Source organism: Chenopodium quinoa, unplaced genomic scaffold, assembly GCF_001683475.1.
Source record: "Chenopodium quinoa cultivar QQ74 unplaced genomic scaffold, ASM168347v1, whole genome shotgun sequence".
NCBI classification, from domain to species: Eukaryota; Viridiplantae; Streptophyta; class Magnoliopsida; order Caryophyllales; family Amaranthaceae; genus Chenopodium; species Chenopodium quinoa.
In genome coordinates, this window is record NW_018742556.1 from 883,623 (window position 1) to 899,758 (window position 16,136).

Genomic DNA, 16,136 nt, shown 5'->3' on the forward strand with positions numbered 1-16,136 from the left:
TCCCAACAGCAGACTCCCCAATCTCTCTGAAGGAGCCGACTGCTTTAAAGCAGTCGTTCTTACGAAATTCTTTAAGTTTATGCTAACACTTAGCAAATATATGCTTAAATCTTTAAAAGGCCTAAGGCCAGGTAAAATCATTTTGAGGCCAATGGCCGGATAATAAAAAACAAATAGAGGCCGAATGGTCACAGTCTGCTCCAACATGAGTATGACCGTGTGCTCCAACATGAGTCAGATAACCGGCGATGTCCATTCGGGCGAATTCTTCGAGGAGAAGCATCTCCCATTTGGGTGGCACATTGCTCTACAAATATATCAAGCGGCCCTACCGAATGCTAAGGCAGCATTCGCAATTGCTTGATTTAATCGAAAATGAAATCTAATAGGCCAAAATTTTCTAACTATTATAGCACAGTTGGAAAAGGGTTACTGTTTCATAAGTAGAGGCTATTGAGACATTAAGCCGGATGCGCCTGTTTTTGCTCTGGGGCAAGACAAGCGGAAAATTTTTACAAGTTAAGTTAACTTATGAGGCTTTTGGCCAGATACGCCTGTCTCTGCCCAAATGTAGGATAAATGGACTATTATTTTTTGAGCTAAAATACTTAGCAGATTGAAAAAGAGACATGTGGGTCGGATGTGCCTGTTCTTTGCTCTTGGGGCAAGACATGCGGATTATTCTTCTTAAGTAAAACTAAGACTAAGTTAAAACCTAGCATCATATATCGACGAGGCCTATGGTCGGATGCGCCTGCTTTTAGCTCTTGTGGCAAAACAGGCGAAGGTTTTCTTCTTTAGCAAATTTGCTAAGTCAAGAATTTTGTATTTTGTTTGTGCCAATGGCCGAATAAAAACAATCATTCATTAGCTCCGGATGGTCGTATGTCCGTGGTTTGGGGCAATCACCATAGTGATTGATTGACTTAGAAACCATGCATACTCTTCTAGGTATCAATAATTTCTAAGTCAATCAATTCACTCAACCGAAACCACTCGACATCCGCCCAGGGGCAAGAACATTCGCATGGTATACAGGTTACAATACTTAGCCAAAAAACATGCAATTAATTTTTTATTTTTTTTTAAAAATGAATAACTTCAGCCAAACGGCCGAATGATTTCAAATTAAAAAGCCCAATCGCCACCAGACGACTGGGTAAGATTGTATGCTGGCAAAGCCAGAGAAATTGTTAATTTACCCGACCCCTCGGTCGGTAAAGATACACAAATACTCGGCACGCAGGCCGGAAGATGAAATAAATGGCCATTCGGCCGTAGAAAGAGCTTATAAAAAGCTTAAGGGGCAGGGGAGTTATCATTATTGGCAGCCGCATCTTCACCTGCCGGCTGCTCCGCATTTTCCTCGTCCCCCTCCTCGTCCCCAGAAGAGCTTGATGAGGAGTCGGCCTCTTCGTCATCAGCATCAGCCTTGTTCGCCTCCTCTTCAGCCTGACGAAGGAGTTCAACATTGAAATCCTCGTTTGCTTGATCAAACTTGGATTTCCAGATGCCAAAATCAGCACCCGGCTATACCGCCTCCCATTCCATATTTATGATGGCCTCATAGTCTTCCATCATTTTTTTGACAAGGGCCTCTTTCTCCTCCTCAGCTCGGGACTGGAACTTGGTCTTCAGCTGCTGCTCCTGGTTCGCCAGGCGCCCCTCCAGGCGGCCAACCCGCTCCTTGGCCTTCTCGGCCTCTTTCTTGGCCTCTTGAAGAGGCTCAAGCTTTTCCTTAAGGCCTTTAATTTCGACCTTAAGGTCATTGATTTTGGAGCGAGCCGAATCCAAGTCTTTCTTCACCTGCTGGTTGGCGTCCGCCTGGGAATACATCATATCAAGGGTCAAAAGCTCATTCTGAGCAATTTCAAATTGAGCTCGGTCTAAGGCGGACTTAGCTCGAGCTTTAGCGGCTGTTACCTCTTTAGACTTCTCCTGGATTGGCCTTCTTAGCCCCTGGATGCGCAGCATAGCCTGAAAATGAGAAAAGAGCCGAATGGTCAAGACTAGTCAGATATATGCTTAAATACTAAGAAAATTAAGCTAACTTTTTACCTCACAGAGGTTCCCCAAGATGGCATCCAAGTTGAGGGTGCCGACTCCTTTTACGGACGCCTTGTCCTCCGGGTCAAGCGCCCTCAGCATTTCCTTGGCCATCTGGACGACAGTCGGCCTTTGCACAGGAGCTGCAAAATTAAAAGTTAGTCAGAGAAGTTCTATGTAACTATCTTGACATAGAAATTCAGTAAAGACGCGGTTAATACCGTCCGGCTGAACCTCCTCCTCCTTCCCATGACGCCTCTTCTCTCCTGCTGAGCCGACAACAGTGCTGGGTTGCTTAAAGCCACCCTTCGATGCCTGAGTAGTTTCCGGTTTACCGACCTCCCTGTCAGTTTCGAGAGTAGAGCCGTCCCCTCTCTTGGGCTTGTGAGCAATATGCTTCCAGTTCTTGCCTGATGCACTCACATCACCAGCCCCAGTTTTTTGAATCTTGGGTTGGGATTGCTTGGAGGGAGAGGGCCTGGTGGAACCACTCTGCATGAGCAAAAAGAAAGGCTTCAGAAAAACAGGCGGGAAAAATTTAACCTTTGTTGCAAAATATACCAAGTGTCATAAATAGCTACCTTAGGAGTCCCGGTTATTTTCTGCTCGTCATTCCCCCGATTAAGGACGATTGAGCGATATTTTGCTGCAAAAACGGCAGCTGGCTTCCTTGTTGCCGAGAGCTTTTCCATAGCTTTGTCTGCACCAAAAGCAGGAGTTAGACTTTATAAACATACATTTAAAAACAACTTAAAGGTTGCAAAGAATCAGACGGCCGACTACCTCTCGGCATCTCAGAGCTTAGCCCACAAGCGGCCAAGAACACCCATCTTCCAGACACTTGTAAAGGGGAATGTAGCTCTGGGGGACGACTATTTTCTCCCCCTGCTCATTTGTCCGAATGGACACTTTGAACAAATCCCGGTCAAAAATTTCCTCCTGGGCCCGCCTAGGGAGAGGGGGCAAGGCGCTCTTGCCGGCCAGGAGGGGTGGATCTTTGTTCCACCTATTGTATTCAGTCGGCTGTCAGAGGAATGGACTATGTAGAACTTTGTTCTCCAGTCCTTCCACTTTCCTTGTCGACTGCCATCATGTACCCCTTGCAGGTGGACAAGGTGTACCAGCCTTTGCCGCCCTTGGCAGGCGCTCGACTGAGATAATGCATACCCAGTTGGTATCCGTCCAGTATTCTCTCCACGGCCGGATGGAGAGGGAAGCGTAGACCAGCCTGAAAGACCGCCTCGTAGGAGCCGAAGGCTTGGTCCTTATAACTGGCCAGGGTCGTCCAGGTTATCGTGTCATCCTTGTTGGGAACGAACAAGGAAAAGCCAAGACCCATTACGGTCTTGCGCTTGAAATTAGCAAGACCGGATGTCATGGAGGTCCGCTTGCTTTGCGGAACATGGTGATGGTAGGGGGCACGTTCCAAGCACCTATAAGCACTTGGCTCCACCCAGCCTTCCCCCTTTTCCACTAACAAGGATTCCCTTGCAGTGCTTATTTTTGCTCGGGCCTCCTCTGAGGTAACGGAGGCATTATCAGAAGATGACGAGGCCGAATCGTCATCAGAACTCTCCCCAGAGCTAGGGGACTGCCGGCTAGGGCCAGTAGGGTCCTCCTCTAGACTCTCCTCCGACGCCTGTTCTGAAGGCTCGGCCTGGTATTGACTGTCGGCTTCCCGCAGTATAGTATCACTAGGGGTGCCTCTTGAAGAAGGCGAAGAGTAATAAGTTGGAGTTAGGGGAAGGTCAGAAGAAGGGTTTGGAGGGTGCTCAGAAATTTCGCTAGCAGGCACCCTAATGGAGCCGTCAGAGTTGGGAGTCTCACTGTCCGAATGGTAAAAGGAACCATCCGGCCTATATCTCCTTGTTGTTTGCTTTGTTTGAGCCATCGTGTCCTGCAGATGCACAGACACTGTCGGATTTGGATATGTACTTAAAGGAAAGTTCTCGAACGAGCATTCCGCACTCCTAGTTCTAGATTCAGCCGTCCCCGGTGACCGGCTGATCACTAACCTAGGCCGTGTCGTGTACGTTTGGGAAACCATTTGATAAATGAAAAATGCAAGAAAGAATAAAAGAAAAGAGCAAGCGGTTACCTTAGAAGAAGGTATTATGAGACGCCTGGTTGGCTGAAGCAGACGGACGGAAAGCCGAGTGTCGGATGCTTGGCAAAGTTTAGGTCTTTGAGAGTCTTTGAAAGTCAAAAGTCCAGAGATTCTCCAAGATTCGCAAAGGTGTGAAAACAAAAATGGAGTCAAACCCTCTTATTTATAGAAAGGGGAAAACCTAATTTTTCCCCCCAAAATGCAATTTGAAAATCCGTCCAGTCGGATGATGACACCTGTCATAGGTACCATGTGCAATGCACGTGACCCCTGTGAGGGGAAAATGATTTGGGTATTTTTACCCGGCCAGGTGGCCCAATTAAAAACTGTCATGTGTTATTAGTAAAGGTGCCATTTGGACCTATGAGATGATGACAAAAGATTGATGATCCAGCATGGACCATTCAGAGGGCGACGCGTGTCACCCTAAAAGATGCCCAAAAGCCTTTTGGGCTCAGTGACACGTGTCACTCAGACATTGCCTTTGGAATGGCGGCCTTCAAGGGCCCAAACCTTGAGGCGCCGTTTTGCGGCGTGACCTAATCCCTAGGTCACTAGATCCTAGGGAGGGCACACTTTCCAAAAGGACCCTATAAATAGGGAAAATTCCTACATTTATGAAAAGAAAAACAGACACACATAATACGAGACAACACGTCACTTTCACATTTATTACAGAGCTGTCGTTTTCAAGGAACAGACAACACTTTACCTAAGCTTGGAATCCGAGCAGATAACTTTATTTCCGCCCGTTTTACTACCGAATACTTACTAACTTAATCTTCGGAGGCGGACCACCGACCATCCGGCGGTCCGTTTGCTTTGCAGGTACAGACGACCTTTGTTGAATCCAGTCTCAGTGTTGCAACTCTCCCAAGGGACAAAAACACCCGAAACACTTATCATTAAACCAAGTACTCCTTCCATCCTTTTATTAGAGTCTCATTTCTTTTTATTATGTAAATAATAAATGTTAGAAATGGGACTTTAATAATATAAAAAAAAATAATATAAAAAAAAACAGAGTACTATTTAGTCGTGCCATCATTCTACACTAAGGGTCTGTTCACTTCAGCTTAATTTAAGTTCAGTTTAGCTCCAATCAGTTCGTTCAATTCAGTTCAGTTCGATTAGTTCAGCTCCTAATTTCCTTCCCTCATAAAATATTCATTTCAGTTCAACTCAGCTCCAATCAGTTCAGTTCAATTCAGTTCAGCTCGATTCAGTAAATGTGAACAGACCCTAGATGGAGAATTCTCATAAAGTTAAGAGTATAGATAATTATTCTTTGTGAAAAATAGTGGTGATTACCTATGAATAGTGAGGATGACAATGACTATTTTGTAGTACTCCATAAACTTTTTGTTTGCAAAAAATCAAAATTGAGTAAGTTTAGTTTTAAATTTTACAAGTTATTCTTTTAAAAATAACTTTGAATTAGACCTATAAAGTAATATGTGGTTCTAGCTCTTTTTTATAATAATAATAATAATAATAATAATAATAATAATAATAATAATAATAATAATAATAATAATAATAATAATAATAATAATAATAATAATAATAATAATAATAATAATAATAATAACCATTTAGGGTCTGTTCTCATTGACTGAACTCAGCTGAACTGAATTGAGCTAAACTGAACTGAACTGAAATGAAATGAATATTTTATAAGGGAAGGAAATTAGGAGTTGAACTGAACTGAACTGAATTTCAACGTAAGAGAACAAACCCTAATAATTTGTGAATTTTAAATACCTCTATTAAATACATGTTAAGTTCAATTTTTTAAAAATATAACTAAAAATTAGACCTACAAAGTAAGTACTTTGTATTTTAGAAGTTAAAAAATTTGATTATGAAGTGGAGAGTTATAATATTAAAGAACATGTAATTCTACCCTATAGTTTTTAGGAAAAATAATGAATTAACTTGAAATTTTTGTAAAAAAAAAAAAAAATTATTTGAATTTTCAAATTTGAAATATTTTCAAACAAATATTAAGATATAGTCTTACCCAACATTGTAACAAGCATTTAATTGAAAAAAAAAACATCGAACACCCTATAAAACAAAAAAAAAAATAGAAAAATGAATAAAACAAAATTAATATTTAGGGCTACTAGTTAGTATAGGACCAAAAACAACGTAGGGTAGTGTAGGATAAGAGGAGAGAGAAAAAGGTTCACCACAAGCGCGCATGGAAGAATACGCTCCTACTGTGGGAACGATGACACTTTAAAAGTTTGGAAACTAATTTTGTTTTTTTATTAATATTAATCACATTTGTATTTGTTCTTTTTATACCTCACTTTTGCTAGATTACGCCACTCCTGTACAGTCTGCTGATGCCCACCTTCCGAAATTATTTTTGGGCTTTCAACCAATGGCAACGCAAGTATTTGATTACCCCTTTTTTAATTATTGCTCCATTTCTAATACTAGACGTATATATTGATGTAAATATTTGATCAGTAATATATTTATAATAATTAAAAAATAATAATCTATATATTGACATTATTTTAAATTTCAACTAATACATACAAGATTATGGCTATATGATAAACGGCTTTTTTGGTTAGTTTTTGGCTATTGGCTTTTTATGTTACCAAAAAAAGTGTTTGGTAATTGACTTTTCATTCAGCGAAAAAACTACTTTCACTGTTCTTTTTTACTTGATCTGTTTCTTTTATCACGCTTGTCAATGCAAAACTTTAACGATCAATAACTTAAATTCTCCTTGAGTAAAAATTATAAAAGTTATATATTATGATAGTACTTATTGAGACGAATCCAAAAATATCATACATTAATATATTTTTCCTTACATATTATTCACAAAAGACGGTCAAAGAAGGGGTGGTGAATAGTGTAAAAGTCAAAGCGGGTCAAGTAGTAAAGAACGGAGGAAGTAGTTTTTAAACCAAAATGAAAAAGTTGATATGAGTAGCTTTTATTGTTGGCTTTTAACATGTGGATATATGGCTACGTGTCAACCGAAGAGAAGGCGAGTGATATTTCAAAAAAAAAAAAAAAAAAAAAAAAAAGCGAGTGAGGTTACGGTAGAAGTAGGGATGTTTTGCTTAGAATGTCACGTGAGTTGGCATAAGAGCCGGCACGTTACCAACAAACCAAGGAACGATGTTTCGGTTGTCGGTTGTACTGCCTATGTCAATGAACCCAAATGCCTAACTCACTCCTAAATCCTAAGTAACATCATTATTCACTAGGCATTCATTAATGGAGTTTTATGAAAATGATCAATTTTTAATTACTTAATTAGCAATGTTATTGCACTAATGCTACCATTCTCATAACTTTCGTTAACCTATGATAGCATTGTTAGTTGTTATTATTAGCTACTCTAATTGTCTTGTTTTCGGTAAACTTAAACAAAAAAAGTAACAATCAAATAATAATACACGTTGAATATATCAATGAATAGAATTATAGAATCGTATGTTAACAAAGTTAAAGTTGAAAGTATAGTTTTTTTTTTTTAAAAATGAGGAAGCATATGTTACATAAGTAGCTTAAGTTGGTTCTATGATGATAATTAATCGTAATTTTAAAAGTTTGAATCTCACTACTCACTAAGATACCGAGTACTAAACAAAGTTAGAGTAACAAGTGTCTTTCTGATGCATGGGGAAGTAACCAAGGCTCATAATCATAATTGTATATTTGCATAATTTTAGGCTGTTGTATTAGTAGTTTAGTACCATACTGGCATACTACCATGACAATAAGGTTATCCACATGAAATTTATCAGTTTTAGATGATCAAATTTGGACTGATATTATTTATGATCAAAAACTTATAAAAAGATTACTTCTTATTTTGCAAGTTTTTTTTTCTTTACAAATAAACAACAACATTTCATGTATTCTAGTGGTAAGGATTGCACATTTCAACTGGGGTTCAAGAGTTCAATCTAATTAATATCACTTTAAGGGTGGAGATTTCTTACTTATTCCCCTGCTCAAAATATATGAGTTACAAATATCGGGTCGAAAAAAAGGCGAGGATCGAGATATGATCAAGGTGATTTAAGGACAAAAACAAAGGGACCAAAATTCCTTGATCGAGTCCAAACCCAATCCAATTGTTTTACTTCGTATATTTTGCACACCTCTACACAAAAAAAAGAAGGGTCAAGCTGCCATCCTTTGAATCTTACGGGTCATGTACCTCTTTGCGTGATTATAGAGAATATTGGGCCTGATATTGAGCTACAAGTCACGGCCCACTAATGCTTCAAATGACAGCCCTTCAAGTTTGATTGTATCCAGTCCAATTTGAGCTGAATTAGCAACTAGATGGCAAAATTAACAAGGAATACTGTGTTTAGCATCACTTTATCTTAAAATCATTCCGAATAAGGTCTGTTTTTGTACACCTATTATTCAATTATTTATGGGAAATTTTTTTCAGAAAGAAATTCTAATAGAATAAGCTTGGGAAAAAAAGAAGTTTATTAAGCATAAAGGGTAAATAAATTCAGATATATATTTATAAATTTTCATGTCCGAATTTTTTTTTTAAAAAAAAATAGGGAAATTCTCTTTGGTATACCTCTAATAATAAACATTCTTAGTGGTAAAATGTAAAAAAAGTTAATATCCTTAGTAAACTATGTTTTAAAAAGTTAAGTCAATGGTAACCTTAATCAATGTAATTAGGCATTTCTTAACCATGGTTAACCATTCTAAGTAAAAAAAGTTGTGATGCCTAAAATACCCCCATTCTAAAATTAATTAAAAAAATAAAAAATAAAAATCACCACCCTGCCACCACCTTCCCCACCATCCTGCCACCATTCCCTCTCCCCCTCCCCCTCCTCTGGTCGCAGCTCCCCTCCCCCAGGCCCTATTCCCTAACTTTCCCATTCCCGCCGGCAACCTTTATCCCCTACCCCGACACCCCAAGTACCCAACCCCGACACCCAACCCCGATTACCCAACCCCCACCCCGACACCCCGAGCACCCAACCCCTTCAGACCACCCTTCCCCATCTTCTCTCCTTTCTCGCACCTCACCACCATTGAAAACGATGAAAAAAATCGAACTAAATTTGTGAATTTCTGGTAATCGAAACCCTAATTCCTCACAATTGAATAAGAAATTATGTGAATTACAGGTAATTGAAATTAATTTGATGTTTGTTGAAGCAAAAGGTGTCGCCAGTGGGGATTTAGGGTTTGGGGTTTGTCGTTTCGGGAAAGGGTGTGGGTGGGGGCTGGTGGTGTCGAGGGTAGGGGAAAGGGGAAGGGGGATGAAGTCGGCGGTAGAGGAGGAGGCTGTGCGCCGGTTGGTAAGGGGGAAAGGGACGTCGGCGGTTTTCAGGCAGTGGGGGAGGGGGGCTGCGTGCAGGGGAGGGATAGAGGTGGTGGTGGCGGGGTGGTTCTTAACCATGGTTAACTATAGTTACGCTTAAAATGCTAATTATCTTGCTAAATGTTACCATTGAATTAACTTTTTAAAACATAGTTTACCAAGGATATTAACCTTTTTACATTTTACCACTGAGAATGTTTATTATTAGAGGTCTACCAAAGAGAATTTCCCAAAGTTCATTTTTTAAAAAAATAAATTAAGTCTGAAATTTAAATAAATTCAATTGCATGAAAATTGGGCAAACACACCTCCACTATATTAAAATTTTAATTTCTTAGCGTATTCGAACCTAATTAGAAAATGATGAATAAATCCAACTAATACAAAGTATAACTAACTACTACATAACGATTAGTTGCCAAATAAGATCATTGTGTATTCAACTAGTAAAACACGTCTTCTTAATTTACTCCGTGTCAAAACGTTTATTAGAAAAAAGAAATATTCCGATTAAATCGAATGTAACCCCTATGCCCTATCCATGGCTTCCCTTACTTGTCATATAGCACCCATAAAACAATAACTGGTCCAAGATACAGCAATTTTTTGTTGGCAATCCCACAAATCTTTACGGCCATTCCTTCTTGTCGTGGAAATCATGTTCTTATAACGTGTACTTCTTTCTTTTTTATTTATCTTTTAATTTGCATTCATTTCATATGTAATTTGTACACTACTTTTCTCCCCTTTCTTTTTTTGAAAAGATGCCATGTGACATTCAAGAAAGTTAAATCTTTTGATTTCCTTTGCTTCGAAAATACTCTCTTCATTCTCTAATACTTATAACTCCAACGTGTTAAAATCTTAAAGGAACAAATAATATGGAGCATTAGAGTATTCTTTATATTCTCTAAAGATTGTTTCGTAGACTTAAAATTGACATATATACAATTAAAACAAAATCTCAAGTGACTATTATATAGATTACAAAGATATTATAATAATGCGGACAAAAAGTTTTTATAATTTCACTTAATTAAGAAAATAAATTGGGATAATGTTTAAGATATTAAATTAAAGGAATATGTATATAATACTCAAATATTTATGCATTTTGCTTTGTCTATAAAATTGTATGGTGCATAGATTTTTATGATTGGGTTGACTTTGATTGTTCAGAGGATTGCTTTGCTTTAGAGTACAGACCAATTTTTGCACACTGTCATGTGGCAAGCTTTTACAGAAGTATATTTTTCGTACCCCCAATAATATTCTTCTACTTGTACTCGTATGTAACTAATAGTTTAGTCAACAACTCACTATAATTAATTATCGAATAATAATATAATTACATTCATTTCTATAATTGATCGAGAGGAATAATGTTAGGTGTTTTAAGGTTTACTTTATAAAAATAATTGGTTTTCTTTGCTGAAAATTAATTTTAATTTGGAGGTATAAATAAAAGTGCACTAAAATCAAATTAAAGCTAAGCTTCTTGTAAGATAAGAATAATTTCTGAAGGAATATTGCCAAGAAAGTTACAATCCCATGCTTTACTTTGAATATTTGCTTTTGTAAAAGTTTTGAAATGAAATGCATTTTTTTTTTTTTTGTAGTACACTTTACTTCTAGAAAAAATACATAGAGAAAATTGTTCCAATTTGATTCCAATATTTTTCTAGATTATTAAATTTAAAAAATTATATACTAAGGGTTTGTTCTCTTACGTTGAAATTCAGTTAAATTCAGTTCAACTCAGTTCAGTTCAGCTCAGCTCCTAATTTCCTTCTCTTATAAAATATTATTTTCAGTTCAGTTCAATTCAGTTCAGTTCAGCTCAGTTCAGTTCAGTTCAGTTCAGTTCAGCTGAGTTCAGTCAATGAGAACAGACCCTAAACCTAAATCTATAATATGTAACATATACTCGCATAGTAATCAAATATGATCCAAAATTGACTACTGATACTCCCCTTATCTTTCATACATGTTGTTTAACTATTAACTTTAGCTTATTTTATTGACTTAAACAATCTTATGATAAAAGATAGAAGTGCCAAATACTAACCGATTTGATCTAATATGAACATAACTCGATCCATATTTCAACTTAGGGCCTGTTCTCATACGTTGAAATTCAGTTCAGAATCAGCTCCTAATTTCCTTCTCTTATAAAATATTCATTTCAGCTAAGTTCGGTTCAGTTCAGTTCAGCTGAGTTCAGTCAATGAGAACAGACCCTTATATTGTTATACAGACATGATACCTTAGCACAAGTCAAATTGAAACGGAACTAAACTCGACCCGATTCAAACAAATAATAACCCAACTTTGCACATCTAAATTTATGGTTATACTTGTATTTATTTTTGTTGCATGCGTAACAAAGTAAGGTTACCAAGGAAGAAGAAAAGAGATCAAATAGCTAGTTACTTAGATTAGAATATAGTTAGATTATAGACATTTCCCAAAGGAGCACGCATTCTTTACTGTTTTGTGCATAATGTGATGTAATGAGGGACCGATCATAGTATAGGAACTTAGAAAGACCAAGTTGGAAGATAGAGACAATCAATATATGCTAATTCATTTTCCCTTAAGTCATTATCTGATAATAAAGTCGGATGAAAAGAAGTAAGAAGTGAAGATCACTATATTATGCATGCCTTTCATTTTCTATCTTTCATGATGTGTTAAACAATGCAAACTATCTAGCTAAATAAATTCCTTTGACAAAGCAAGATTGTGATCGATTATATACTCTTATGTACGTTTATGGTAAGATCGCGTCAAGTGCATCAGGGCCATAACTGTATAATTGAAGGTTTATAACATTTAATTTCCAAGACTGTTAGGTTAATTTCATGTACTTCTTCGACTAATTTAAGTTGATACTCCGCATTAGCTTATTTAAACAATAATCAGATGAGATCAAATCATGATCTTGTCTTTTTATTTGGTTTTATTTTAGTTACAAATATTTTATTTATGAAAAGTAGTATATATTAATATGAATCTAATACTCTCATATAATACTATAATTTTATTTTATGGATTAGTATTTAGTATACAAATATGGTTAAAGTTTGGTCAAATTTGAAACTCGTATCAATAAAATTCAGATCACATTGGAATACAAACTTAACATAGCCTTACACTAACTTTGAAATTGTTTATATACACCCGTAAAACATACTCGTACAGTCGTACTCAACCATTCACAATACTTCTTACACGACCAACTTAAAAACTGCAGTACAAGTGATCTCTTTACAAATACAGTAGTTGCACTTGCACAATGCACACTTGCACTTGTTAGTTGTTACTTTGTTACCTTTTAGGTCTCAGTACCACAAAAACAAGAATTGACAACAAAAAAAAAAAAAGAGAGAGAGAGAGTTAGAAACAAACCAAAAAGATAAGAAAATCAAATAATTGTATTTTCTCCGATAAATGAAGAAAAACTCCAACAATAGAAGCAAATTAGTTACCTGTCTTTTTATGCTTCATTCCATGTGGGATGTTCTTATATATCTTCACATCCCTAATCTCTATTTCTAACACCTAATCACATGCTATATAATTTAATTTTAACACCCATTTTACACCAACTAATTTTTATAAAAAAAACAAATTTAAATAAAAATCTAATTAAGAGAAATATCAAGCAACTCAGTCAATTAATCATAAAAAAAAATAATAAATAAAATTAAAAAAAAAAAAACTTGAAATTTATTTCTTCTTGCTTCTATCTTTGCCAGTAGAAAAAATAGAGCCAAACCCAAAAACCTTTCCAGTAGGAACATTAAGAACAGGACTAACATGAATAACACCAGAATTAAACGAAGACCCACCAAAATTCTTCTTCAATGGAGGTTTTTGATGATTACTGAAGCTTGAATTCTTCAAATTACTCTGTTTTTCTTCTTTCGAAATCAATGATCTTTTAGCACTTGTTGAAGACCCTGTTGATTTACTTCTTGATAAAAGAGGTAAAGGACATAATCCTCTTTTATATATACTCCCACAATTCAAACTTTTACTTCTTTTGAATGTCCAAAATGTTGATTTGCTAGAATTGTTGTTGTTGTTGTTGTTGTTGTTGCTCTGTTTTTCCTCTGTTTCCTTTTCGCTTTCGCCGCCGTTGTTCAAAACAGAGGACGGCGGCAATGGCGGCAAGAATGCTGAATACAACGATGAAGATGATGAAGAAGAAGATGGAGAGAATGATTTTGATTTTAAAATTGTGGGTATATTTTTTTTCTTGATTTGAATTGGAAGAATTATCCCATTTGCAAATAATTCATCGGCTAATGTAGGTTCTTGATCAGAGGATTTTCGAGTGACACAAAAGTCGAAATCGTAATCAAGAAGAGATGATTTTAAGGGTTCAATTGGAACAATTTCTGAGTTCTTAAGATCATGAGAGAATGAAATTCTAGGACTCATTCCTCTACTTGAAGGGCTTTCTGTATATAATTCAACCGCCATTTTTAAAATTTTTGTTTTGGTGATGAAGAAAAACAGGGGATTATGTTTGAATGAGGTTTTTTTTTTTTTTGGCTAAAAAATGGAATTTTTTGATATTTGAATTTTTTCCAAGTTTTTGAATTGTATTGGAAAATGTGTTAGTTGGGAAGGAAGAAGATTGGCTATTACCAAGAGTCTAAGGAAGACTTGGACTTTGTAAAATAAATGAAGACTTAGATTTTTTTTTATAGGAGAAGTTAATGACTAGCACGAATAAAGAGAGAAAGTGTTGAAGGAGTTGGTGAAATGAAGATGATTATTGGCTAATAATTTCATTTTTGGTATGAGTAAGGTTTGATTATAGGTGAAGCAAGTGGGGCATACTAGTTGCGGATTTGTGATATAGAGGTAATTTGTACGAGTCATATTGAAAATAATTAATACCCGTCTCCAAAAAAACGACTCATTTGGCCTAATTTTAGTCCAAAAGAATGATCCATTTGTATTAAAACACCCATTAATTTACAATAATATTTGTGCAAAATTAGCTTCCCCATATAAAAATTTGATTTTGCATGTAATTTTATTACTTTCTCTCTCTATTTTTTTTACAAACCCTATGTAAATTTATCTTTTCAATATACTTTCACTTCTTTTTATTTAAGTTTCTTAATACCCGTGCATTTGATGATTAAATGAGCAATAATCAACAAGATGAAAATAATATCATGGGTGTATGGTGCACCCGGGTATACATAATAATCTCTCGAGTCTTCTTTTTTTTTTTTTTTTGGTGTATAGTGAGCTACAAGGGCAGGATGAGAATCGATCTCAGGATCTCCTAAAATCGGGAGGTAAGCTCAAATCACTTGAGCTATCCCTCACTCTCTCTCGAGTCTTATTCTTAGCGATTTATAACTTTGGCGAAACTGAATCTGATTTTATAGAATTCTTGTTAAAGACGAGCTGATAAGTTTGATTTGTCGTACATATTAGTTTAACGAAAAATTATAAAAAATAAAAATAAAATAAAATTGTGAACCTAAAATGTTAAATGGGCTAGCCAAATATAATTATTATTAGAATGTTTGATAGAGCACTTATTTTTAATAAATGTCCATTCTATCTTTTCTTAAACTAATCTTTAGAAAATAAAAGTTGAAGCAAGTAGGGATGAATTCTTGCACAAATGGGCCATGCATAGTGATTTGCGAAAAATGAGTTTCATTAAGTACAACAACTTACAAACAATTTCAATCAAAATCTCGATCCCTTAATCCAACATATAAATACAAGTTGATTTTTCAAACTCATTTACTAATCTAGTTGAGAGGTGAGCTCCAAGACTTTTTTTTTGGCTCTTTTATGTTGTCAACAACTTGATCATTAATGCACTTTTCGTGTATTATAAGTATAATGATTTGTTTAAGCGTTGGTACACATTGACCCCTATTTTCTTCGACTTATTTAAATACAATTATACGAGTACTTGATATTCATGTTTTACATTAATCAGTAGAAATCAATAGATTTTAAAACAAATACTCCGTATAATAAATAATTACGTCGTAAAATAATTTTAGGTCATCAGATTTAAGCTAAAGGGAGAACAATGTTTACTTCTAAATTAAGCCCAAAAAAAGGAGTTCTGTAAGTTATTATGTTGTTTTTTTCTTTTTTTTTTTTTTTTTTTTTTTTTGAAGAAAGATTAGAAAATCAAATTTGAGGCAACTAATAAGAGGAGCGCATATACGTTAGTAACAATAAATGAAGACTTGAAATGAATGTGATGTCGGTGAATCTTTCATCATTTTACCGTCAAAATATAAATGTGAAGGCTTTGACTAATTTCCTGCCTTGTACGTTACTAAAGTACTAATCTGCCATATCTTCATGTATGAATTATGAACATGGAGTTGTGGAGCCATGGAGTTACTAGAAGAATCAATAAAAAGACGAAGTAGATAATTGCACCACTAAACAGTTTTTCGACAAAAGAAATCGCTTTCATTTTTAGTTTTTTGTGCGGAAAGAACCCTTAACCCAAAGACAGTGATGTAGATATGATTTGCAGATATTTGAGATATTTTAATTTTTCAAGTAAAGAAGTTTGCAATTTAACGTCGTTAATCAATTAATAAAAAATAAATAAAAAAACAATTTCTT

General features: G+C 35.8%; 1 protein-coding gene across 1 annotated transcript; it reads right to left on the bottom strand.

Moving 5' to 3' along the window:
• Window positions 1-12,536: 12,536 nt before the first annotated feature.
• LOC110720388 (rho GTPase-activating protein gacU-like) lies at window positions 12,537-14,431 on the bottom strand. The gene has a single exon (XM_021899411.1). It carries the CDS (start codon window positions 13,989-13,991, stop codon window positions 13,233-13,235), a length of 759 nt encoding a protein of 252 aa, XP_021755103.1. The 5' UTR covers window positions 13,992-14,431; the 3' UTR covers window positions 12,537-13,232.
• Window positions 14,432-16,136: the final 1,705 nt, after the last annotated feature.